This window comes from Micromys minutus (assembly GCF_963924665.1).
Source record: "Micromys minutus genome assembly, chromosome: 16".
NCBI lineage: Eukaryota > Metazoa > Chordata > Mammalia > Rodentia > Muridae > Micromys > Micromys minutus.
The window spans coordinates 37441824-37468409 of record NC_137985.1 but is presented as its reverse complement, the minus strand read 5'-3'; the positions used below and the strand labels follow the sequence as shown (position 1 = coordinate 37468409).

The 26586-nt window shown below is 40.6% G+C and overlaps 1 protein-coding gene across 1 annotated transcript in view; it reads left to right on the top strand.

Annotated features, from left to right (window-relative positions):
• The window catches only part of CBL (Cbl proto-oncogene), a gene marked incomplete at its 5' end in the record, with an annotated part of 71541 nt that overhangs the window by 27341 nt on the left and 17614 nt on the right, over positions 1-26586 (top strand). Inside the window, 2 exons of the mRNA XM_080930746.1 lie at positions 21810-21956; positions 25836-25992. Coding sequence (XP_080786872.1) covers positions 21810-21956; positions 25836-25992 — 304 coding nt within the window. The remainder of the gene's footprint in view (positions 1-21809; positions 21957-25835; positions 25993-26586) is intronic.

The window sequence follows — 26586 nt, the reverse complement described above, 5'->3', positions numbered from 1 at the left end:
TTATATTTGGTTGTATATCATTAATACATAACACCACATGAAGCATGTAATTTGACCTGGCTAAAATAAGTACTTAAATATGCAGCTGCAATGACTAAATGTAAATGTATACTATATTACAAAGTATATAAATTGTTCTTATCCAAATGAGACAATTTTAAAGTACCTTTACTGTTTCTATCAATTTCTGTCTCAATTCCAAAATATGAGTCATGAGCTTCTGGGTTATGTTTTGGCTGCTTATAGACTTCTTTGGTTTTGTTTTTATCTTTATGTGTATGGATGTTTTGCTTGCATGTATGTCTGTGTATACATTGCTCACAATGGCCAGAAGAGAATGTTGCATCCGTTTCTGGAACTGGAGCTACAGTTATGAGCCACCATGTCGTCTGGAAGGACAGCAGTGCTCTTAACCACTGAGCCCTCTCTCCAGCCCTAGACTTTTAAAAGGAAAATTATATTTGATTCATGCACTACAGACTCTGTGATAGTTAGCTTTTAATCAGCTTCATACAAGCTGGAGTCATCTGTCTGGAACAAGGGAACCTCAGTTAAGGAAATTGTCTCTATCAGATAGGTTGGCTCTGGAGCATTTTCTTGATTAATGGTTGATGTGGGAAGGCCCCACCTACTTTTGGTTAGTACCATCCGTAGACAAATGGTCCTGAATTGTTTTGTTTTTTGTTGTTGTTTTTTGTTTTCTGTTCTTTTTTTTTTTTTAAAGCAAACTGAGCAAGTCAGTAAGCAGCACTCACACATGGCCTCTTCAGTTCCTGCCTTTGAGTTCCTGTCCTGACTTCTCTCAGTGATTCACTGTAACTGTTTTTCAAACCTCCTAATGCTTCAGTCCTTTAATATATTTGCTCATGTTGTGGTGACTCCCCCCAACCATAAAATTGTTGTTGCCATTTTGTAACTTAAATTTTGCACTGTCATAATATTTTTGGAGATAGTTTGTCAAAGTGGTTGTGACCTACAGGTTGAGAACCATTGGACTATAAACTGGAAGGTAAAATAAATACTTTATAGAGATCCTCCTGCATCTGGCTCCTAGGTGTTGGGATCAAAGGTGTATGCCATTATAACTGGCATTTTTCTTTTTTATCATCACAGTAGTAGAAAGCAGAACAGGAAAGCTCTTTTTAATTAAACAACCTTATTTTAAAAAACAGATAAATGTACAGATTTTAAAGGCATTTTTGTATAAAACTATATGAATATATTTTTGTAAGGACTTGATTTTTTTTTTAAAGTTTGATAGTATGCATTGAAATCTTACTAGTTACAATAAGTATAAAGTACATGTAAAACAAAACGTAACATGGAAATAGTCAAAGTTTTCTTGGTGTGTAAAGATTAAACATAATGATATTTAAATACCAAGAATTGCCACAAGGCTACATTCTTAGTCCTTGAATTATTAATGATTTAAGGTCTAGGTGTACCACACTTTTTTTTTTCCTAAGAAGGACTGAGGCTTCCACTTTTTAGCCTTTTTCTTCCTTCCTTCCTTCCTTCCTTCCTTCCTTCCTTCCTTCCTTCCTTTCTTTCTTTCCTCCCTCCCTCCCTCCCTCCCTCCCTCCCTCCCTCCCTCCCTCCCTCCCTCCCTCCTTCCCTTCTTTCTTTTTTTCTTGAGCTTCATATGACCTATGAGTTGTTTCTTGGGTGTTCAGAGCTTTCTGGAGCTAGTATCCAATTGTCAGTGACTGCATATTATGTCTGTTCTTTTGTGAATGGGTTACCTCACTCAGGATGATGTTCTCTAGAGCCATCCATTTGCTAGGAATTTCGTAAAGTCATTGTTTCTAATAGCTGAGTAGTACTCCATTGTGTAAATGTACCACACTTTCTGTATCCAGGGAAAAGATACAGTTCCTTCAATTTACTGTGTTTATAAAGTCATACAACTGTCACAACAATTAAACTTTGGAACATTTTCAGTGCTTCAAAAGGAAATCTTAAAGCCATTAGCAATCACATTGTTAAGCTTGCTTCTTACCAATCACTAATATTTATTTTCTGTATCTGTAGAGTGGATGGATGGAAACATTTTATATAAATACATTCCATATAAGTGGAGCTGTATAATGTGTATAACCATTACTTAGTGTCTGTGTTCTTTAATCTAATGTAGTTTTACCATTTGTTCATATTTATATCATGTATCCATGCTTTCCTTCTGGGGCAAGGAGAAAAGCTAGCTGAGACAGTTGCATACTGTAGCCTAGGTTGTCCCAGAACTTGCTGTGTAGCCCAGGTTGGTCTTGAGTGTTCAAGTCAAGTCCCCCACAACCTAATCTTGATAGTTAATTTTCCTGTTTGAACATTTTGTTTATAGATGTTTGAGTTTACACTTTTTAGCTATTATAAGTAATATTGCTGTGAACACTTGTGTACAGATTTTTGCATGCTATTTTCAGTTCTCTTTGCTACATCCTGGGAGGGGAACTGCTGAGTTATAGAGCAGTTAGTTTTTAACTTTTTGAGGAAGCTTCAGACTGTTTACACAGTGGCCTCAGCATACACAGTGCTAGCAGTGGATACAGTCCTAAGGGTTGGTTCTCCAGCACTTGTCACTTGTGGCTATCCTGCAGTGTGGAAAGCAGTGTCTGGGGGTTTCAGTACACTGTGCCTCTGTATCTTTGAAGAAATACCTATTCAAATCCTTTGCTTTTTTTCTTCAATTTAAATTTTACTTTGCTTGTATTTAAGTAAACATGCATATTATGTGGTTTCCCAGAGGGTGTTGGATTCCCTAGAGCTAGAGTTATGAGGCAACTTGTGAGCCACCTCCATGTGGCTGACCAAACTCAGGTCCTCTGGATGAGCAGGAAGTGCCATTAGCCTGGGAGCGATCTCTAACTCCCCCTCCCCTCTGCTCGTTTGTTTTTGAGACTTTTTAGAATTAAATATGTAGATGAGGATGACTCTGGTCTTCCTGCTCCACCTCCCAAGTTGTACAGTTAGAGGCTTGCACCACTTTTGCCCCCCCACCCCCAAGTTACTGTCTTTGTTGTTTGCTTGTATTGAGATGGGGTCTCCTATGTAGACCAGGCTGACCTGAATGCAGGGATTAAAGGTGTAAGCCACCACATGTTTGACCTCAGCTTTTTGTTTTTACTGTTTTCAGTATTGGAGACTCCATGGTTCTCAGGCCTTCTCATTTTAAAATTGTGTTCATCTTGTAAATATTCTTTATAATCTGGTTACTGAATATTATATTATCTGTTCTGAGAGAAATGATTTGTAAGATTTTGCTCTCATTCTGTATGTCTTTTCAATTTAATAATAACTTTTGAGGAAACAATATTTAATCTTTGATGAAGTCTAATAGTACTTTGTACTTTTAAGACAATGGGTAAGCCAGGCAAGTGTAGTGCTGCATGCTTACTATCTAGCATTCTGGGAGTTGTAACAGGGGCATGGCTGTGAATTCAAAGCCAAACTGGACTTCTAGGACAGCCTGTGCTACAGAGCCCTTGTCTTCAAACTCTCTTCCCTTCATATTACCTAATTCAAAGTTTCTCTGAGTAACTGCCCTGGCTGTGCTGGAATTCTATCTCTAGTTTAAGCTGGCCTCGAACTCATATTAGGAGGGAGGCAGCTTTGTAATCTTTCACTTGTCAAGTATGAGACTGGGTTCTCTGAAATGCCTTTTTTTGGATAAAGGAAGTTTTCTGCTTCTGGTTTGTTGAGTTTTTGTTTGTTTATACTCCTAAAGGGTTTTACAAACCTGTGCTTGTCCTTCCTTGATTTTCCTTGAGGAATGGGAGAGCTCTAGTGAAGGGAAATTGCAGCATAAGGATCGTGATCAAAAACTAGTTTGAAGAGCTTACACCAAAGTAGAAATTTGTCACCTCATGGAATCTCATAAAGGTGTAAGCCTCAGGTCCAGCTCACTGTAGGATTGAAATGTTGCCAGGGCTCTCAGCTCTCTATACACATCGGATCCACACTGCAGTGAAATGGAGTTCTTTCATAGCTGCGCCAGAGCAAGAGGCCTGACTCTCAGTTGTATGGTTGCTTTTCTAATGTTGGCTTCTTACCTAAGAACTTGTCTGCAGCACCCTTAGTTACATTTTCAACTTTGGTGAACTATAGAATAATTAATTATGCCTGAATAGAAGCAGAAAGGGGCTGGTTATAGAATGTAATTGGATTTTAAAAACTGGCTCATAGTTTTTGTAGATTATACTTTTCTATTAAGTTATTTACCTCTTTAGGTTATCAAAATTTTGTTTATCTTATTTAAGTTGGAAAAATTCAGACCTAACTAAAATCTCATCTGCTAAGTACTCAGTGGAAGACTAAGGTAGTGTTGAGTGCTTTGTGGTAGCACTGGTCCAGGAACAAGACAGAGCAGGGTTGATAGAAGCTGCCTTTTAATAATTTGTAAAGCAAGGTTTTGCCTTGTTATTTAAGATGGGGTCTCACTATATAGACTTTAGTTGGCCTGGACTTCATAGATCTGCCTCTCTGCCTGCTGAGAGTTGAGATTAAAGTGTGCCACCACACCTGGCTCAAAGCACATTTCCTAGTCCACTCTTGACATTTCCCCAGAGGAATGGTGACACTGCACAAACTGGATGATGTCTGCACACCTGTAGTCCTTCCTTAGAACATGTGCTAAATGCTACTGATAATGAACTACAGCTATCTCTGTGTTTAAGAGTTTAACCTTGGTGAGAAACGATTTCTAGTTATATTGAAAAGAGTTAAAATTTTAAGCTAGCCCCACTAACTCTGCCTTGAGGACAAGTATGTTCTAAGGCTGAGAACAAAAACCACAGACCACCTGGTCTCAATAAGGCCTGGCTCTGCAGTCTTGAGAAAAACTAGTATGAAGGTCAGTGTGCCCCCAAAACAGGGTGATCTAGAGTTGAATCATATCCAAATCAGACAGAGAATGTCAATTTGAATAAACCAATAAAATTGCTATGCACCTGTTGCTAACTGCTTATGTAATTTTCCCTATAAATATGTCCCCCTAATTGAGTTCAGGTTCAACTCCTGTATCTCTTGTGTGAGATATATGTGTCCCCAGAGCTCTGGCCTCTCCGCTCCCCCCCCAATAAACCTCTTGCCTGATTGCAGCAAGATAGGCTATCTGTGAGTTCTTGGGTTCGAATTCTCCTGGTACTAGAGTGAGGGGCTTCCCTAATTTGGGGGTCTTTCAATATTGGGAACATTTTTCTTGTGTTTTGGAGAGGGGCTGGGGACATGTGCCTGTGTCTTTTCAGTCACAGAAAGATGATCATGACTGGCTTTTAGTGGCAGGAAGGACTAGAAGTGGCAGAATTTGTTGTTTTGAAGGTAGCATACTAGGTCTAGAGAAGTGGATAGTGGTGATGGTTATATGACATTGACGTCGCTGATGTTGTGTGCTGGAAATGGCTTAGATGGTTTTAAGAAAAAAATGCCCTTTAAAAGAAGCTTGAGTCACTGTTGCATTGCATCAGTACTTTCTTAAGGTCGGCCATGTTGCAACAGAACTTGGTGTTCTTCTCTTTGTGTCACATAGAATGTCTAAACCGGGGTAATTATTAAAGACTTCTGCTTTATTAAGGAGATTAAAAAAGTGTGTGTGTGTGTGGTGTGTGTGTGTGTGTGTGTGTGTGTGTGTGTTTATAATGTGTATGTGTCTGTACATGAGCCATGGCTTAAGTGAGCTGTAGGGATTGACCTTGGTTGTCAAGGTTTGAGTCAAGCACCTTTAATCACTGAGCCATCTTGCAAGGCCCTGTTTATGAAATTCTTAAGTGCAAGCAAGCAGTATTTGGTTGTATTTTAAGTCATCACAAGAAATACAGCTGCTGACTGCATCTATAATTTAGGGCCTTGTCTTGAGTTTGTCAAGACTAAGCAGGCTTAGACTTACCCACTGTTTCCTGGGTGCCATGAATGCTGATGTCACTAGAGTGGAAAAGGCAAGTCATGTGTGTAATATTAATACAGAGGTAATTTTAGTATTTCAGATTGCTTGAAAGGGTCTTGAGAACTATTGTATTCGTATACTTCTAAAAATTAATGTATGTTTGCACATGTATGTCATGACACACATGTGGGGGTGAGAAGGACAGCTGAAGGAGTAGGTTTTATCTTTTTCGTCATATGGGTCAGAAGGGTCAAACTCTCAGTTGGTTAAGCTTGGTGGCAGGTGCTTTTACCAGCACTGATCTCTCTTCTTAGCCCAAAGATTAGATTTTTATTAGTATAACATCTTGTGGTAGCTGCCTTGATTGTTGTTGAGATTTCAGTTTTTATCACACATAGGAAAGCTCTTGTCTCTCCTATTTCTTCTTCAGGAGACTGCTTGCATGAATATTTGGCTGCTGAATGTTCTACTGACCACTGCTACTATATCCCCTCCCCAGTGTTTTATTTTAGATGGCTTCTGTTACTCTCTTCAGCTTATTGTTGGTTTCCACTAAAGCAGTGATTCTCAACCTGTGGGTCGGGGGCCCTTTCACAAGGGTCACATATCAGATCTTTACATTATAAATCATAACAGTATCAAAATTAGTTATTTTTTATAAAATTATTTATTTATTATATATAAGTACACTGTAGCTGTCTTCAGACACACCAGAAGAGGGCATCAGATCTCATTACAGATGGTTGTGAGCCACCATGTGGTTGCTGGGATTTTAATTTAGGACCTTTGGAAGAGCAGCCAGTGTTTTTAGCCACTGAGCCATCTCTCCAGCCCCAAAATTACAATTATGAAGAATCAAGAAAATAATTTTATGGTTGGGGAATATGAAGAAATGTATTAAAGAGTCACAGTGTTAGGAAGGTTGAAAACCACTGTTCTAAAGTATTTGCTGTTAATCTGCCCATTTGCATTTTCATTTCTGAGGCTAGAGAGATACATGGTTTAGTGGTTTATGAATACTGGCTGCTCTTTGAAAGGACCTGAGTTTTATTAGCAGCACACACATGGTGGCTCACAGCTATCTGTAATTTCAAGGAACCCAGTGCATTTTTCTGGCCTCTGAAGGCACCAGGTATGCATATGGTGCATAAACATATATGCAGGTGAAACATCCATATATATAAAGTAATAAATACATAAAAAGGCTCAGTGGTTTAAATTTGTATTATTACTGCATCATGCAATATGAAGATATGCTTTAACACTTGTGAGAAATTGGAGGATAGCTTTGTGGAATCAGCTTTTTCTTTCTACCTTTACATTGAGATTGAGCTTGCCAGGCTTTCACCACAAGTATTGTTACATGCTGAGCCATTTCTCCAGGCCCTGGATTGAATCATTTTATGTTCCAAGTACTTCCCTGTATATAACCTCCATGTACATGAACTCCAAATGTTGCTCACTTTTAATGTTGAGCCTTAAGAAAAACATTTTATTATTTTTATTTTATGTGCATTGGTGTTTTGCCTGTGGGCATGTCTGAATGAGGATCCCTTGGAACTGGAGATACAGTTGTGATCATGAGCTGCCATGTGGGTGCTGGGAATTGAACCTGAGTTTTCTGGAAGAACAGCCAGTGCTCCTAACTACTGAGCCATCTCTCTAGCCCCACTCTATTCCTCCTCTTCTTTATTTCTTTTTTTTTATTTGGGTTTTTGAGACAGGATTTCTTTGTGTAGCTCTAGCTGCCCTGGAACTCACTCTGTAGATCAGGCTGCCCTCAAACTCCAGAGATCTACTTGTCTCTGATGGGTTTAAAGGCATGGGGCACTATTGCCTGGCTCTCTTTTTCCTTTTTGTTCTTTTGGTTTTTTTGTTTGTCTGTTTGGGAGGCAGGGTTTTTTTACATAGCCTGGAACCTACTATATAGACTAGACCAGGCTGGTTTCAAACTTTGAGAGATCTGCCTGCCTGTCTTCTAAGCGCTGAGGTGAAAAGGTGTGCACCACCACCAGCAGGCAACACCTTTGAAACATCTGGTTAAATACTAAAGTATACAAACCGGGAGAAGTTAAAACATGCTGTAATGGAGTTTTTAAAGGCATTTCTGCTTAACACAGCATATTGAGCAGTGTGTTTTCCTAAAGGAATGTGCAATCACATAACTGTCAAGGTACTTGTGGTTACAGTGCAGGCTTGATGAAGCAGGGAGGAGACTATGAAGACACTGTCTGCTCTCCAAGCGCCAGTGAGACTATAAAACCAGAGCACTATAGAGACGCGAGCAACGAATGTTAAGTAGAATGTGCAAAGGTCTTTTCTACTCACTTTGCTCTAATTGTGCCAGCTAAGAATTGCTCTGAACTCATAATGCCTGTGAGGTCTACAACTGCATTTAAATGAGAGTGTTAAAGAGCCAGCTCAGAAGCTGGTCACAGAAAAAGCCCTTGCCAGCCAGGAGGTATGCAAAGCCCCCAGGATGCCTAGTAGCAGGAAAGTTAGTAGCAGCGCCGCCTACCTTTTCATTTATTTGCTATGCACCAAATTTGAAAAAAATTTCAGAAAGCTTAAGTCCAGTATGTATTAAATTGAATAACAAACTTTCACTGGTGGTTTTTCTTTCTTTCTTTCTTTTTTTCTGTAAACTTTGCCTCTATTCCTTTTACATGCAAAACACAATCCTACAGCCAAATGTCCAACAAAATGTATCTGGGTGGTTGCAATGTAAATATTTAGATTTTATGTTCCTTGACTTGTATCATTGTTGTTTTTAATGGTATTTTCTCTGATTATTTATCGAAAATAATTAGTTAGGTCTTCAGTTTTCTCTGCTAAGGTGGGCTAGATAATAATGATGTAGTTCTTTTCTCCTGCTCTTTGCCTCTGTGAGTACGACTGAATAGCATCCTAGGAAGACCGCCTTCCCTTGCTGTTCCTGCTGACAGTAGCCTTAGCTCTCCTAGATAAGGCTAAATAATAGCTGCTTAATTTTAGTCACTGCATTAGGGCGTCTGTTGAGGAGGAACTCTTCCTTCTGGTGTGTGGTGGTAGTGAGTGGAGTATTGGGGACCTAGTTAGCTAACTGCCAAGCACATAGAAAGCATAAGACCATTTAAGCAGATTCAGGAATTAGGATGAGATAGATGGTGGTGGGTAATAGAGGATTAGTATGTTTATAAAGCTAAAGTGTTTGACGGGGCTGGTCTGATATAGCTTAGTGGAGAAATGCTTGCCTAGCATACCTAAAGCCTTAGGTTTGATCTGTCAGCTGAAAAACAAAAGGTACACACACATCAGATCATCTTTGGCTACACTGGGAGTTTTAGGCCATCTTGCTCTAGAGATAAATTTAAAACAAATAAAACACATAAACCTAAAAAATATGTTCTTGCATAAAACCTAATTTATAATTATATGTTTTATAATACTGATAAATACGTTTGTGTGTATGTGCATGCACACTAAAGAGATAATCAGTAGAATGCTTGCCACATAAGCAATGAAGATCCAAGTTTGATCTAGCACCTGTATAGACAGCCTTGTATGGTAGCTCATATTTGTGATCAGTACTGGGGATACCAGTCAAGCAGAGTTGGCAAATGTAACGTCCCAATAGAAGACCCTGTCTCAAACACAAGGTGAACAGCTCCTGTGGAGGAGCACCTACTATTGACTTAGCCTCCACACAAACACATTATTGCACAAAAAAAAATGTGTTTTTACTACTCAACTAGATTAGTGATTAATAGCCACTTTAGATTTACTGGGTTCTAGGCAGTGCTAGGCATATAACGTAAGGCTTTATACATCCTAGACAAGTGCTGTACTACCAGGCTACTTCCACTGTGCCTGTAAGCATTCAGACATTTTTAAAACGTTGTACTGACAGATAAAAATCACAATCTAAAAAATGTACTTTATGTTTATGATTTTTTTCCTGCATGTATATAAGTACACAGTATACATATAGTGCCGACAAAGTCCCTGAATATAAATTTTGTTTTGGTTTTTTGGGACAGGGTTTCTGAGTAACCACCCCTGCTGTCCTGGATTTACTCTGTAAACTAGGCTGACCTCGAACTCATCAAGATCTACCTGCTTCTGCCTCCCAAGTGCTGGGATTAAAAGTGTAGGCTACTATGCCTGGCTCTGAAGAGAATATATTCATGCTTCTTTGTTTCATATACTATGATTATGCAAGTAATAAAATTAATCACTTTTGTATTTATGAACAAACTTCATACAAGATAAAAATAGACTTGTCCCCATAAGAAAAGATGGCTGGAAAGATGGCTCAATAATTAGTAGTACTGGTTGCACTTCTAGAGGACTGGGGTTCATCCCCAATACCTATATTGTGGCTCACAACCACCTGTAACTCTAGTTTCAGAAGATATGACACACTTTTCTGGCCTTCTCAGGCCCCAAGCATTCACATGATACACAGATAATGTGTAGGCAAAACACCCATATAAGATAAAAATAAATTTAAAAAATGAAAATTAGCTTTTGAGGGACTATTTGGTATAAATTTCTTTGAAAAACTGTCACTAGCCCGGTGGTAGTGGCACATGCTTTTAATCCCAGCACTCCAGAGGCAGAGGCCAGCAGATCTCTGAATTCAAGGCCAGCTTTATCTACAGAATGAATTTTAGGACAGCCAGAGTTTTGAAGAACTCTTTGTCTTTAAATAAACCAAACAAACCAGAACCAAAACAGACCTAAAGAAAAAACTGTCACTGGTGATGTTTGTGTTTGCACACATGGATATGTAGAGGTGTGTGGGAAGGATTGTAAATGGGTTTAGTAACTGTGTTTAAGAGCGTAAGCAAATGGACTCATTAAGCTGTTTCTAGCAGTACCAACATATTCACACATTTCTTGTTATCTTATTCCAAGTTTACCTGTGAGTTACTGACATGTTAACATCTTAGAGCTCTTTCCAAGAGAGAACCTTTGGATGTAGATCTCTGTATTCGAACACCGATTCCTATGGGCATAGGATTTCTTCCTTAATTGTGTTAGTGCCATGCAGTGGTAATGATCATCCGATATTGAAATTGACTCTTGTCCTGAACTTGTTCCTGCCTGGTTTGTGTGTGTGAGTGTGTGTGTGTATGTGTGTGTGTGTGTGAGAGAGGGGGGGGGAGAGGGGGAGGGGGGGAGAGGGAGAGAGAAATGTTGTGTTTTGATTGTTGTTTTTAATCTATTAAATGGCAGTCAAAATTTGGTATAAATTCTGCTACCTAATAAACCCTTTAAAAGTATTAGCTTTTTTTGCTTCTAGCCCTTCCAGGGGACCTGAGTTCTGTCCCCAGTACCCATGTCTGGCTGTTTACAACTACTTGTAACTCCAGCTCCAAGGGTTCCAATGTCCAGTTATGCTCCTTGTGGGAACCTAAGCACACATGGCATATACTCTCTCTCTTTTCTCTCTCACACACTTAAATTAAAAAAAAAAAAAATGAACTTTTATCTGGAGAGGTAGAAGTACTTGTGTAGCATGCCAAGAGGTTGTGTCTGAGCCCTAGCATGGAGGAAGGTATAGTTTTGTTGTTGAGAATACCCTTTTCAGTTGCAAAGTCTCATTTAGGCTCATCTCTCCTCAGTCTTGCTTGAATTCTGCAGTGTGTTATTTTATGGTTCTCATACCTTTCATTGGCAGTACTCCACTGAGTCACCCCTCTGCCTTTGTGATTACCTCTTTATATGCATATGGCTGTCATTTACAGCAGATCTTACTTTGTAGTGTCAAAGGTCAAGGATGCCCTACTGCATTTGTGAAATCCCATAATCCTTTAGCTTTCAGTTTCCTCATGCTTCCAGGAGTATGCTGTGTTATGTGCATGATACTGCCCAGCCCCTCCCTGGGCTGTTCAAATGGAATATTTGCTTTACTTGGACTCCTTTGTCTGTAAAGATCCCATCCACTCTTTCCAGTCTAGAAAACGTCCTAAGTTCTGTAAGGTTATAAAGTATATGTGTGGCCCATTACTCTAAATTGATGGGATGGCCTTGATGATAAATTTTCTCTGGCTTTGATTCATTCTCCTAGATTCAGACTGATCTAGAAATTTCATATTCTTTCCCAATCTTTGGGGACAGAAAAACTTGGTAGAGGTAGTTATTATGTGCTTGTGCAGGGAACTCATGTGTTTAAATAGAAATTGATATTTAATATATTAGGTTCTCAGGAGCTAAATAATTAATCATAACTGAACTAGAACTGTCTCCTACTCAGTATAATTTGTTTTGTCTCTGTATTTTTATTTTAAGTGCATGCCATTAGTAGCCATAAAAGATACTTTCTTATTTGTCCTTTGTGAAAGGAGGTTTTGGAGATTGCTTAACTGTGTTGCTTAGTTCACAGAATTAGTCTTAAGGTGGAGGTAGTGATGGTACATATCTTTAATCCTAGCACTTAGGAGGCAGAGGCAGGTGGATCTGAATTCAAAGCCATCCTAAATTCCAGGACGACCAGCGACCAGCGGTACACAGGGAAACCCTGTCTCAAAAACAAAAACAAAACGAAACAAAAAAGGTCTTCAGAAGCTGGTACAGAGAAACAGTAACTGATATTATGGGCTAATAGGCTTTCAGCTATAGACAAGTCTTGATTCTTGAACTATTTTATGTTTTCTAGCTATACTGAAAAAAGAAAAAAATCCAAAGGTACTAACCTCCAAGAGTTTTGAGATAGGGTCTTCCTATGCAGCCCATGATGCTGGCCTCAAACTCTTGATTCCCTTCCCAGCTTCTTCAATACTGGGATTGCAGATGTATATACCTGGCCTATGCTTTAATGCAAATGTATAATATTATTTTAAAATTTAAATGAATTTGTTGCAAAGGAATTAGGAAAAGAATATGCCTATGAAAAGGTAAGTCTTTTTTGGTAATATTTGGCAAGATACTGTGACATGTGTCAAAGGGCACCCATTGCTGCTTTTTTTTCATGAATTCATAATCCTAGTTGAAAAAGAAGCACTCACGTCAGATATGTTCAAGGCATTATACAAAAAACTGACCAGTTCTGGAGAACCGCTGTCATGAAAAAACAACTAAAGATTCAAGAAACTACCACAGCAGATAAAAGGACAGTGGCTTATGGTATCCAGAGTTGGGTGTGGGAAAGTATGACCTAGAAAAAAATGTAGGGCTTCATTAACAGTACTATTCTAAAGCTGGTTTCTTGGGTTGGTTGGTTCATTGGGGGCACTTGCTCAAAAGCATTGCTGTACTGTTGAGTGCTGTATAGTCTAATTAAAAATGGTAGAGTGCTGGAAGAAACAAAGTGGATGAGGGAGGTAGGTGTATGGAAACTGCTGTCTTCTTAGCTTTCCTGAAGATTGTTTCAAAATTAACAGGCCATTTACAGATTGGTAAAACCTAATTTACAGCTAAGTAAGATGTAGATACAAAGTATGACATACTTTCTGTTTCTGCCCCTGAGGAACTGCCATCCAAATGGTAGAAGGAAGTCAGCTATCACAGAGCAAGGTGGGATAGAGCTTGATAAGTCTAAACAAGATGTTATAGTTTGTTCAGAAGAATAGATAGTAAATGTGGATGAGTGACTTTTCTCTTTTCCTACCCAAGGAGGTGGGATCTGAGAACACTGAAGAACAGGCAAGGTTCTGTAACCATAGTCATTGAAAGGAAAAATACGTGATGTACTAGAGATTTCCAGCTCTTGAATCACACAGATCAGCTTTGACACTTACAAGCTCATAGAAGGCATAGCTCAGTGGTAGAGTATTTTCATGCACAAGCCTCTCTAAGTTAGTTAGAACTCTAGTATTAAAAAGGAAAAAGTTGACCATGAAGTGATTGATACATGTATTGTTGATATACTACCACCATGAAAGGCAGAGGACTTGGAAAGTAGAGAATATTTTGGGAGAATATTGAGTAATGTTTAGAAAAGTGAATTAGGATATGACCATGAGTATTTTTTGTTGGCTCTTGACCAGAGTTGCATGTGACAAGGATAAAGGATGTGTATTTTAAGATTCATTTGGGAGCTGAAGTGATGGTTCAGTGGGTAAGAACACTTCCTGCTCTTGGATAGGAACTAAATTCAGTTCCCACAGTTCACTACTAGCAGCTGGTACTCTAGTTCCAAGGGGTCCTGCTCCTCCTCCTGACTTACTCAGGCATTGCATGTACATGGTGCACACGCAAGCAGGTAAAATATTCATATACATAAAGTAAAAATAACTAATTCTGCTAGGGTATTAGCTCAGTTGTAGAGGACTTGCCTAGTGTATACACATATATGGTTGATTCAATAGAAGTATAAAGTGTGAATGGGTTGCTGTAGATTCGTGTGGGCTGTTGCCTTCTTTCCTTGGTAAATTTAGTTAGTGTTCCCTTTAATTACCATATTATGGGGTGGGAGTGTCATATAAAGTGGACTATGAGTATGGTATTATATATATTCTTTTTTGTTTTGTTTTTCAAGACAGGGTCTCTAAGTAGCCCTGGCTGGCCTGGAACAAAGAGATCCATCTGCCTCTGCCTCAAGTGCTGGAATTAAAGGAGTGTACCACCATGCCTAGCTCATATATATACTTGATGGGGAAAAATCATTGATGTTCTAAGATATATTGATTGAAAATCTCTTTCATATTTGATATTATGTATTTCTCTGTCTGTATAGGTTTGGATATAGTTTTGCTGTATAACTCATACTGGCTGCTTTTGAAGTAGGGACCTTCCTGTTTTAACACGTGCTGTTATAACAGATGTGTGCCATGACTCCAGGCTCTCTCTTTTAAAAGAACAACTTTAGTTGAGAGTTAGCAGTACTAAATAGTCTTCCTGTTGAAAGAAGTTTCGTGGCATCTATTTTTAACGTTGGTTAGTGTGGGCTGAGCAGAGGATGCTGTTACTGAGGTTTGACTTTTCTCAGTGTGTTCTTAGCTGGGCATTCTTGGATGGCACTAGTGTTGCATGCAAAAGGCTTTGGAATTTAACAGTGGAACTATAGTCATCACTTGAATCAGCACCGGGCATGAAGGACTTACAGGCACTGGTCACTGGACTTCTAAAGACCATTACCCAAGTGGGTCTCCAACCTTTTTGTTAAAGTAGCCTGAAGACCTCCCATATTTATTAATGAAAGCTTCCAATTATAAGCGCTTTAAAAATTTTTACACATATTTACTTTGTGTTGTGGGGTATATGCTTGCCACAACTGTTGTGGAGAGATTAGAGGACAACTTTTGGAAGTCAGGTGTTTCTAATATGTGACCCAGGGCATTATAAAGGACAAAATACCTTTATCTGGTGAGTCATCTTTCTGGCTCCAATATCACAGGGTTTTTGTTTTTGTATATATTTATGTACAGAAAACTTAGCAGTGTACATTTAACCCAGTTTAGTGATGAGTTCTTTAGCCTTTGCCCTTTCCAGCTTGGCAGTGAGAGCCACAGACTTAGGACCAGGGCGGTACCTCCTTAGTAGTGGTGGTTCTCATTTATTGGACTTAATAGCTTTCACCATTGCCTTCCAAGTTAACCTGTGTGAGGGTAGCAGTGGTGTATCTCTTCCTGTGGTCCAGGCACCCTAGGCTGGCCTTTCCCTTGATGATGCAGTAGGGCACCCCATCTTTCAGCACAGGGCAGGCAGGAAAACCACCAGCTCAATGGGGTCTACATCATGGGCAGTCACCACCAGCTGAGTGTTCTTGTTCTCCACCAAAGTGCCACTATCCCAGATCCCTCACTCACTAGCCCTTCTGCTCCTGCCCCATTGGAGGTCCTCCAGCTTATCCCTGGTGTGATTTAGGGGGACTTTGCCTTTCGGCGGTCACTAGAGGCCAGCTTGGAGCCTGAAGGCTGGAGGGCTGGAGCGTTGGCTCCCTCATCTCCTCATTGCTAAAATCAACCTGTTTACATATAAAACTGGGACTGGGTGGAGGTGGGGGGTCAGTAATGGAAAGGTGTTTGTTATCGGCAGCCACCACTTCCTCTGGGGAAAATTCTTAAGATTGGTGATGACTACAAGGAGGATGGGTACAAAGAACAAGGGAGGGGTAATCCCACACTGTACCTTAGCTTGCAGACGAAGACGAGAACAAGCACCCAGAGGTTAGGGGTTGTCCCACATGTTCTCCGGGAATATCCAGGGGGCCAAAATAGCAACCTCCTCCCAAAATTTGTCCAGATCGTGAGTCTTAACCTTGAGACCACAAGTAACCAGAAGGGTTTTCAGAACTCTAATCTGGGGTTCCTCGGTGTTGGAGAAGAGAAAACCCATGATGACAAGCACAAAAGAAACAAATGACAAACAGATATGACAAATATGATAGAAGAGGCAACGAAAGTCACCATGTGTTAGGCAGGGACTCCCTCAGATGTAGCGCAAAGACCTGCCTGGATGGTATACCCAGTATGGAAAAGGCATCAATCCCTGGTACCACCACCTGGGAAAACAGCCCCTATGTCAGGTACCAGGATGAATCCAGACCAAAAGTGAAAATAATCGAACAAAGACCCAAAAAAAAAAAAAAAAAAAAAAAAGCCCCTTCATGCTCACCTAGACAAAGACAAAGAAGAAAGAAAAGATGGCTGCTGCACTCTAACCCTCGAACTGAACAGGGACTAAAACCGAGGTCACTGGAACGGACAGACAGAAAAGACAATGAAGATAGAAGTGAGGTTCAAGCGCTCACCTTTGAGAGGCCCACAACTTAAAAAGTACTAAGGTGCCAACTCACCGAAGAAGCAACCAAAAGGGCCATGACAGCTGCTCAGGTCGAACCTCTAGCACAGTTCTTGCAACAACTGGCAAAAATGAGTCCCCACAAAAAGAAGTTCGAAAGCAGCCACAAAAGTAGATGTGACCTTGCGGGGCGCCAGATGTTGCCTTTGCCCTGGACTACTCACCACCCTCAGGGTTTGGGGGTTGGTGGTGTGCAGGCACTGTCAACAAAGATTCCGTGAACTGGCAAGGAACTGTGAACTCCTTTAATGCCCTCCTCCTGCGCCCCCATTGGTCACAAGAAAAACATCCTTTCTAAATAGTAGTTCCCAATTGGCTGGCATTGTCTGTACCAACAATTCTAGGTCTCTCAGGCAGTCCTCAATTAGGTCTTCCTACAGGAGATGCTTTTGCCTCACTATGCTGGGCCCCTGCCAGTTCTAATACAAAAATTAACCTCTTTAAATTTTCGAATCATTTTCAGATGAATCTAATTTGAAGTGATTATGGCAATTTTTAGTGTCTTACATTTTTAGAAATAAAATTTGTACCAGAGACCTGGGAGGTAAGAGACTAGAGGCCCCAGGGAGTGGGGAGGTCTGGTGGGGGGTGGGGTTAGGATGAGTGTGGGTGGGGGTGGGTGGGAGGGGGGACATCCTCATTGAGATGGGGAGGAGGTATGGGATGTGGAACAGTTAGGGTGGATGGGAGGGGGATAAAATTTGGACTTAAAAAAAAAAAGAAATCATAAAATTCTCTAAGCATGCTGTTTCTTAGGTTCTCGGGTTTAGCAAATGCCTAATGTGGATGACAGTACTTGATTTAATTTTTCTGGCCTCAGGTAGAATCCATCTAATTATTTATATAAATAACATAAGATGTTAGTTCATTTATATTGTTGACAGGCAAAATATATATATATACCTTTACAAATAATACATTTTAAACACACACTCTCTCTCTCTCTCTCTCTCTCTCTCTCTCTCTCTGTGTGTGTGTGTGTGTGTGTGTGTGTGTGTGTGTGTGTGTGTTGTATGTGTGTACACATGTGCTTTTGCATAGTAGGCTTGGAGGTCTGTCTTAACATTCTACTTGTTTGAGACGTGGTCTCTGTTGTTTGCTACTGCTGGCTGGAACCTCTGCTCTCCTGTCTCCTAACATTGCCTTAGGAGTGGAGGAGCACTGAGATTGCGAATAGTCAACCAGCCTTTTGTGAATTCTGGGGTTTCAACCTCATGTCCTTATTACTCTTACACAGAAAGTGCTTTCTCATCTGCACATCTATCTCCCCAGCCCCAAATCATTTCTTTCAAGATTTATTGATTTATTTATTACATATCAGTACACTGTAGCTGTCTTTGGACACACCAGAAGAGGGCATCAGATCTCGTTACAGATGGTTGTGAGCCACCATGTGATTGCTGGGATTTGAACTCTAGACCTCTGGAAGAGCAATCAATGCTCTCCAGCTCTGAGCTATCTCTCCAGTCCCACCATTTCTTGATGTAGCTTCTGGTCCTCAGACATACATGTTTAAAAACTGGTGAACTTTTGTGTTTCTTCAGTCTTAGGAAATTAAACTGTTCGACTTGAGACTACTCTCTCACTTTCAACTTGAATAGAACAGTATATATCCACACTGATGGGAGTATTTGTGCTTCCTTTGATCACTTCTGATGTCAGGCCCACAGAGGTTTAGTGACTGCCCAGGGGCACTGTATGTTAATAGGACAGGAAAGATATTTCCACCCTGGTCTTCTTGACTGTTACTATAAATGTGACCGAGCATCCTTGTCATTTGGAAATTTATCACTATCAAAGGAGTTTCACGGAACTGCAGCCTTGACTCTCGGTCACTGTCCTGCTCTCACTGCTTAGAGGTCATCGAAGATCCCATGGAGGACTTTTCTGCTCACCTCTCAGGCCATCTTTTTCTTCTTGAGATTTCTGAGGGATGAGGCATTTTTACTAACAGGAGTGTTACTACTCATATTTTTAAGGGGACAGGGTCTCATCCTTGAAGGCCTAGGATCTGCTTGCCTCTGCCTATTTAGTATGTATCTGTTGTTGTTGTTGTTGGGGGTGGGGGGATTCGGGGCAGGGTTTTCTGTGTAGCCCTGCTGTCCTGGAGCTCTCTGTGGACCAGGCTGGCCTCAAACTCAAGAGATCCACTTGCCACTGTCTCCCAAATGCTGGGATTAAAGGCGTGCATGCTGACCCAACACATACTTTTTCTGAGGATTGTCTATTTTTAGCACTCTCCACCCTGTTCTTTTGAGACAGACTTTACTCTGAGTCTGGAGTGAGGCTGGTGACCAGTGAACTTCCTGTCTCTGCTCTTCCCACAGCACTAGTGTTAGCCTAGTGTACTATCATGTCCAGTTTTTTACATGGGATCTGGGGATTTGAACTCAGGTCCTCATACTTACAAGACAAGTGATTTTAACATGCTAAACCACCTCCCCAGCCTCATATTTTCACTTCCAAAGAGCAAATAGGAACTATAATTACCCATTTAATTTTTAATGCACTTTTGTTTTATTAGCAATGTTCTTTATTAGATGAAATTATACACAATATAATTGCTACTTTAAATCTAATTCAGGGAGCCTGAGGCATGAGGGTTGCTGTTTATTTAAGACCTGCTCGGGTGGTATCCTACACCTATAATCCCAGGCAGAGGTAGGAAGATCTCTCTGAATTCAAGGACAACATAGTGAGTTCACTGGTCTGCATAGTGAGTTCCAGGATAGTCAAGGCTAATGTCTCAAACAAAACACCAGTTTCTGATACATAGTGAATACCTGACCAGCCAGCCAGGATAGACCTCTCACAACCACTTCCCTCCCATGCAAAAAATATCGATACTGGGCTGGGTATGTAGTTCAGTAGCAGGATGCTCCCCCTGCAGGTACAAGGCCCTGGGTTAGATCCTTAGCATGGACAAAGCAAAACTGATTCTGCATTTAGAATCACAGTTTATCCTGGGGAAGTAGTAAGAAGTGAAGAGAATGGATTGGGGAAGTTGAAGGCTACAGAGTCAGTGTGCAGTTCCTTAGATGTGGATGGTTAGAGCTAAAAGAAGTACAGAATGACCCTCCTTTAATTCTGCTACAGAAGAAAGACTATACTTCTTGCAGCTATTGAGAGTTTGCAACGAACAGTTCCATCTTCAGCATACTGCAGAAGATGAAGTGGTTGTGTTCTCTGCTGGTCTGAATAAGGATCGAGTGTGGGAACTGATAACCTCTGACAGGACTTTGACAAGTACTGCTTACCTATCCATATGCCCACATAAGCTGTCATGCTTCATTGCTCTGTATCCGTGTTAGATTCTGCTAAAAATAACACTGCAGACACTGAGCCACAAGTCTAAAGCTTTAAAGTGTTATTGGGTGTAATTCCAGATCAGAACTCTTAGAAAACTCTGACCCATGGGTTTTTGAGATTTACTGTTTCCTCTTGAGAAGTACAATTGTGGTATATATCTGGTGTTTTTAAGAAATGTTTGCTGGCTTGGGGAGAGGGGCTGCATTTTTAAGTAGGAAAATGTCCTAAATTGATTTTGACTAAGTATTTTAGTCAGCGCTTTGAGCTAATCTTCAGGTAGCTGATGCCATTCCATCCTTGCGGTCGGTAGCTTTCCTCGTCTTGTGGCTTACTTCATAGACTTATAAAAGCTTTCTGCCCATTATTATGTTGGTACGTACTGTTGTTTCTTATGCTTCACAGTGCTATACCTGGCAGATTTTTAGTGGAAAAATTAATTTGGAGAGCAGAAGATACCAACATGTTCCCTCAGGTTTAGCTTGAACGTCACCATTTAGAGAGGCCTTTGAGACCTACCACCTCTGTTGAACAGCCTATACATAATTTTTTAAAGCTAAAATAAAAATGAAATTGATCATGATAGCACACACCTTTAATTTCAGCACTCTGGAGGCAGAGGGAAGCAGATCTCTAAGGTCAGCCTGGTCTACAGAGCAAGTTCCAGGACATGCAGAGCTATAAAGAGAAACCCTGTCTCAAAAATTTTTTGTTTAAATTTAATAAAAATGAATTTTTTAAAAGGGTAAGATTGGATTTGCATAGGACTAAAAGTAGCAAAGAATTTATATTAGAATAATAACACAATTCAAGGAGAATTGACAACATAGTGTCTTCAAACTTGACAAAGCAGTTAGGAGAGTAAGGAAATGGAAGAACCAAAATGTTTGAGTTTGTGGTACATAGGAGATGCATGCCATCATTAAGTACAGAATAGGGGCGTGAAGAAAGAACAGATTGGAGAAGGAACATTAATCTGATGGCTTTGTTTTCAAGTGTTGCTGTTGGTGGAGAAGTAAGGTGAACAGTTGGAAAGCTATCAAACCCCAAATAAGGGATTTGTAGGGCATGTCCATATTTTATGGTTTTTAAAGATTTTGTTTGTGTATGCATGTGCCAGTGCCAGCAGAAGCTAGACATTGGATTCCTTTAAAACTGGAATTACAGGTGGTTGTAAGCTGTCAGGTGTGGGTGTTGGGATTCAAACTCAAAGCAAGAGCAGTATGTGCTTCTGATCTCTTAACTGTTCCAGCCCTCTTCAAGGTAGTTTTCAAAGTATTGATATTACAAAGAAAGAGACTGTAGAGAATGAGAAGGAGCAGATAGCAAATACTTGGGAATATCTCAAAGGGTTTGGACAGTTTTCACAAAGTCTGGTTTAGTGAATATTATATTTGTAGGTTTGTAGATTTAAATAGCTATTATTGATAGCATTTTCATCTTAAATGTATTACCTAATAAATGCATTTTTTAATCTAAAGAACATTTCCTAATTGTGTAGTTATGGCTATGCAAATTTTTTATGTTTGTTTGGTGTATCGTCTAACTTTCACCCTAAAAGTAAATCTGTCCTTCTTAGCGTAGGCTCAGAGAGCTGACTGTGGAGCTTCTTATTTGCTATATGACATTTATTTGAATGGAGAGAGATGGAAGACATCATTTTCATCTTTCATTTCTTGCTAGAGCAAAATAATTCTTGAACCCTCCCCCCCTTTCATAAAGAGCGATAGCTATTGTCACAAACACGGTTCTCCCTCTCCTGGTTGGAGTATTTCCGAGTGTTATTGACAAATAAATTTATTTTCACGTTCGTGTTAGGTTACTTTGTGTGGTGAATTCAGTGCACTAAAGGAATGTCAATAATTTTACATTTTAATTATTGTACTTTGATCACTTGTAGGCGAAACCTAACCAAATTATCCCTGATCTTCAGCCACATGCTGGCAGAACTGAAAGGCATCTTTCCAAGTGGACTCTTCCAAGGAGACACTTTTCGGATTACTAAAGCAGACGCTGCAGAATTTTGGAGAAAAGCTTTTGGGGAAAAGTAAGTCTCTAAATGATGAACCTTAACTATGAAAAGCTAAAGGTCATATTAGGAGACATTTGTTGAGAATTTTAAATTATGGACTATTTAAAATACAGTGTGTCAGCAAGATGGCTCAGCAGGTAAAGTGCTTTCCACACAAAGCTTACATCTGAGTTTGACCCCAGAACCCCTGTAAAGATGGAGGAGAGCATTGATTTCACAGAGCTGCCATCTACAGGAGTGCCCTGGCACTTACAGTCTGTGCTCACACATAAATACCCACCACCAACAACAGTAACAATATTTTTTTAATTATTATTTGTTGTTATTCAAGATAGGGCAGCTCAGGCTGTCTCAACTGCATTTGTAGACCAGGCTGGCCTTAAGTTCACAGAAATCCAACTTTGATCCCAAATGCTAGGATTAAAGGAATGCACCAGCACATCTGGCTAATTTAAAATAAAATAAAAAGCTAAGGATGATGGTGCAGGGCTGTGATCCCTGTACTTGGGAAGTGAAGTTAGGGAGATGAGGATTAACTATCCTCAGCAACATGAGACACCCCCTCTCTCAAAAAATAAAGAAATAAAAATATTTAAAACATGGGAAAGCTGCCAGACGGTGGTGATGGTGCACACCTTTAAGCCCAGCACTCTTGAGACAGAGGCATACAAAGCTAGGACAGCCAGGATACACAGATCCTGTTTCCAAAAAAAACACAACAAAAACAAAACCAACAACCAAAAACCTGTAAAAACAAAACAGAATATGAGAAGGCTTTAGGGAAGCCATGCAGTGTTTACTTCTACCTTTGCTAGGGACATGTGTTTCTCCCATCTCATTGAGCCAGGGTTTCTCTGTGTAACCCTGACTGTCCTAGAACTTGCTCTGTAGACCAATCTGGCTTTAAACTCAGAGATCCACCTGCCTCTGCATCCCGAGTGCTGGGATCAAAGGTGTGCGCCACCATGCCCAGCTTTCTCCAGTCTTTTTATTTTAAATTCTTCATTGATTCTTTATGAATTTCACAGAATACACCCTAATCCCACTCATCTTCCAGTCTCTTTGTTTCCTCCCTACCTCCCTCCCCCTCCAAAAAAAAAAAAAAAAATCTGATTGTGGGAGCTGCAGTGTGTCACACCGTATACCCTTTTGTTCACACATCTTTCCTTGCAGGTGTTCATTGGTCTGCTTGAGGCCTCTGGCCTCTGCTCCACTACTAACACTGGATCCTTACTGATACTCCTCTCCACTGTCCTAGTGCTGTCTTGTGGTGTGTGGATCCTGCAGCTCTGGATAGACAGGAATGGCCCCTCATGTGCTCCAGCAGTTCATAGGTGGGGTGGATTTTGGGGTGGGCATCCCAAAGTCCTGAGCATGGGTAGTAGCTGAGTTAGTTAGGCCTCAGCTTCCCTGCACACATTCATACCACTAGGACTCTTTCACTGCTGCTGATGGCAAGGGGCAGGACCAGCTCATCCCATGACATCATGGCCACTTCTACTGTGTTACTCAGGCAAGGTATGGGGCCCACTTTTCGGAGTGCTTCTGTTGAGGGGTGAAGGTGGGGGGGGGAGCCTCTCCCAAGCTCATGCCCGATGCTTCTGCTACTAGTGCCAACTCCTCTGTGCTGCCCAGGCAAGGTATAGGACCCACTGTCCTGAGTGCTACAAGGCCAGCTCTCGAGACCTAGGGCTAGTCCTACTGCCTAGGCTGCGAAAGGCTGACTCACCCTCACCCCCTCCACCAAGGCCAGCTCTACTATGCAACCTGGCCATAGTACTGCAGCCAGTGAGAGGTGTGGCCAGCTCTTTATAGCCCTTGGAAGTCAACAGGGCCCCAGGCGACAGCCCAGAGCAGGACTATCTGCATGCTTTTGGTGGAAATATGAGCCATGGACATTGACAAAGAACCCTGCTGCTACATGGCCACAGACCCAAACATGGCTGTCAGCATCAGCATGTGCTAGCACTTTACCATGGCCTCATGGCAGGCTATTCACATCAGGTTGTTCCTCTCCACCCTCCCCAACATCCCTTCCAACTCCCCTCCCCCATCTCCAGTACCACCTCTTTTTTAGTGCTCAAGCCCTTCTGCTTCTCTCTCTCTCATCTTTCCACTACATACTTGCACATTGCAGTAGCTCCAACTGTGAGCCGCCACATGGTGGGCAGGCCTCTGGATGTCCTGCTTTCTCCAATCTTTAAACAAACAAAACTTCAGTTTAGATAGTCCGTGTTCTTCAATTGAGATTCTTCCTTTTCTCTCCCTGTCAAATCTGTTAGTGGCCATTTACATTTCAAATTATTGGTTTAAATTTTTTTTTTAACTTTTTTTAAAGATTTATTTATATGAGCACACTGTTGCTGTCTTCAGACACACCAGAAGAGGGCATCAGATCCCATTACAGATGGTGAATTGAACTTGTGTCTTAGGGAAGAGTAGTAACTGATACTAACACTGAGTCACCTCTTTGGTCCTACATTTCAAATTATTTGCTGTTTCAAACAGTGAGCAGTGATATAATTATTTTTGTAAACTAGAGTCTCTCCTTTTTAAAATTTATTCATTTATTATATATTAGTACACTGTCTCTGTTGTCAGACACACCAGGGCATCAGATCTTAGCACAGATGGTTGTGAGTCACCATGTGGTTGCTGGGATTTGAACTCAGGACCTCTGGAAGATCAGTCAGTGCTTTCATCCACTGAGCCATCTCTCCAGCCCTAGAGTCTCTCCTTAATTACATAGCTAAAATGTTATTGGTAAGTTGTGGAGTTTTACCTTTTACCTGTTCTCCCCCTCCCCCTGCATCCCCCACAGTAAGTATTGCCTAATTGCTTTGCAGACATTTATATTCCTCTTTCTTTGATACTTTACAAGGCAGAGTTTCTTTGTGTGTGGTACTGGTTTGTCCTAGAACTTGCTTTGTAGACCAGGCTGGCCTGGAACCCTGGCCTGCTTCCACCTCCCGAGTGCTGGTAAGAGTTGGTAATAGTTCTATACAGCACTTGTCTAGAATCCAGACCCTCAGTTCAGTTTCTAGCAGTGGGGGAAAAAAAAAAAAAAACTACTAATAAAAAAAAGTTAATCCTTAGCAAGGCATGGTAGTTCACTTCTATAATTCCAGCACTTGGGAAGCAGAGGCAGGAGGATGTTTTGAGTCCAGGCAGCAACACAAGAGTTCCTGGCCAACTTTCTCCCCAAACACAAGCAAACAAACAAACAAACAAAACACCCACTAATGTTTAAGCTGAAATTATAAGGATTATACTGCTTGTCTCACAAGCATAAAACCTTGGTTCAATTCCCAGCACCACAAAAAATAAAATAAAATTATTATTAATCAAAATAAGGACCGATGTGCTTTTCAAAGCTTAGTTAAAGCCAGGTGGTGTGTCATTCTTTATCTAGTACTTGGGAGGCAGGTGCAGGTGAATGGTTCTGACTTAGCCACGCCTACATAGACGCCTCTTATCCCTAAGAAAAATTTAGTGTGGTTATCTGCATCTCTCCTCTCAGCATGGTAAAGCTAAGGAGGAAGATGGAAAGTTAAGGCTGGCCAGGGTCTCCGTTGTAAAACCATGTCAAAATAAGGCATGATCTCATCTTCCTTTGTGATTCTACGTTAGAACAAATGCTGTAGGAAGATGAGAAAGGGATCAATATGTGATATTTTTGGCCAGAGAATTGTAGAAAGCCATCTCTGTTACTCATTAGGAAGTTAACAAACATCCTTTACTTCCTTCTTTCTGCTCTTAATCTAAATATAACTTGGCTTCTGTGAGGAATTGCTATTAATATTGGGAGCTCATGTGTCTTGCTTACTGTTGTTTAGTGATAGTAATGCCTGCAGTTGCCTGTTCTCACCGTGCCTTCTCACCCATCCCTCCCAGGACCATAGTCCCTTGGAAGAGCTTTCGACAGGCCCTGCATGAAGTGCATCCCATCAGTTCTGGGCTGGAAGCCATGGCTCTGAAGTCCACTATTGATCTGACCTGCAATGATTATATTTCTGTTTTTGAATTTGATATATTTACACGGCTGTTTCAGGTATGATTCTAAAGTCATTGACTAACCTGCTGCTATTTTTCTGAAGAGAAAGCTCTTTTTAAAAAAATATAAAAGCTGAATATGGTGGCTTGCAGTTATAATTCTGCCACTTAGTGAGTTGAGGCAGAAAGATTGTCCGAGTTCAAGGCCAGTCTGGGCTATAAATTGAGTTAGAGACAAGCTAACAACACCTGCTGGTCTTTCCCATGGAAAGAGGACCCTGGTTCAGTTCCCATGGTGACTATAACTCTAGTTCTAGGTGATACAATACCCTGTTGTGACCTATGGGTATCCTATATACATGCACTACGCATACATACTTGCAGGCAAAATACTCCTACACATACAATAAAATATATATATATATATGTATATAATCATAACTTGCTAGACATTTCCTGTAATAGCAGTACATGGGAAGCTGAGGTAAGAGAATAAAAGGTCATGGCTAGCCTGAACCACAAGGTAAGTTTCAAACCTAACCATATATGAGTGTATACACACACAAACACATACACACACACGGAGACATCTCAAACAAAACAAAATTTTAAATGGCTATGTAATCTTTTTGTTTCTTTTTGGGTTTTCTTG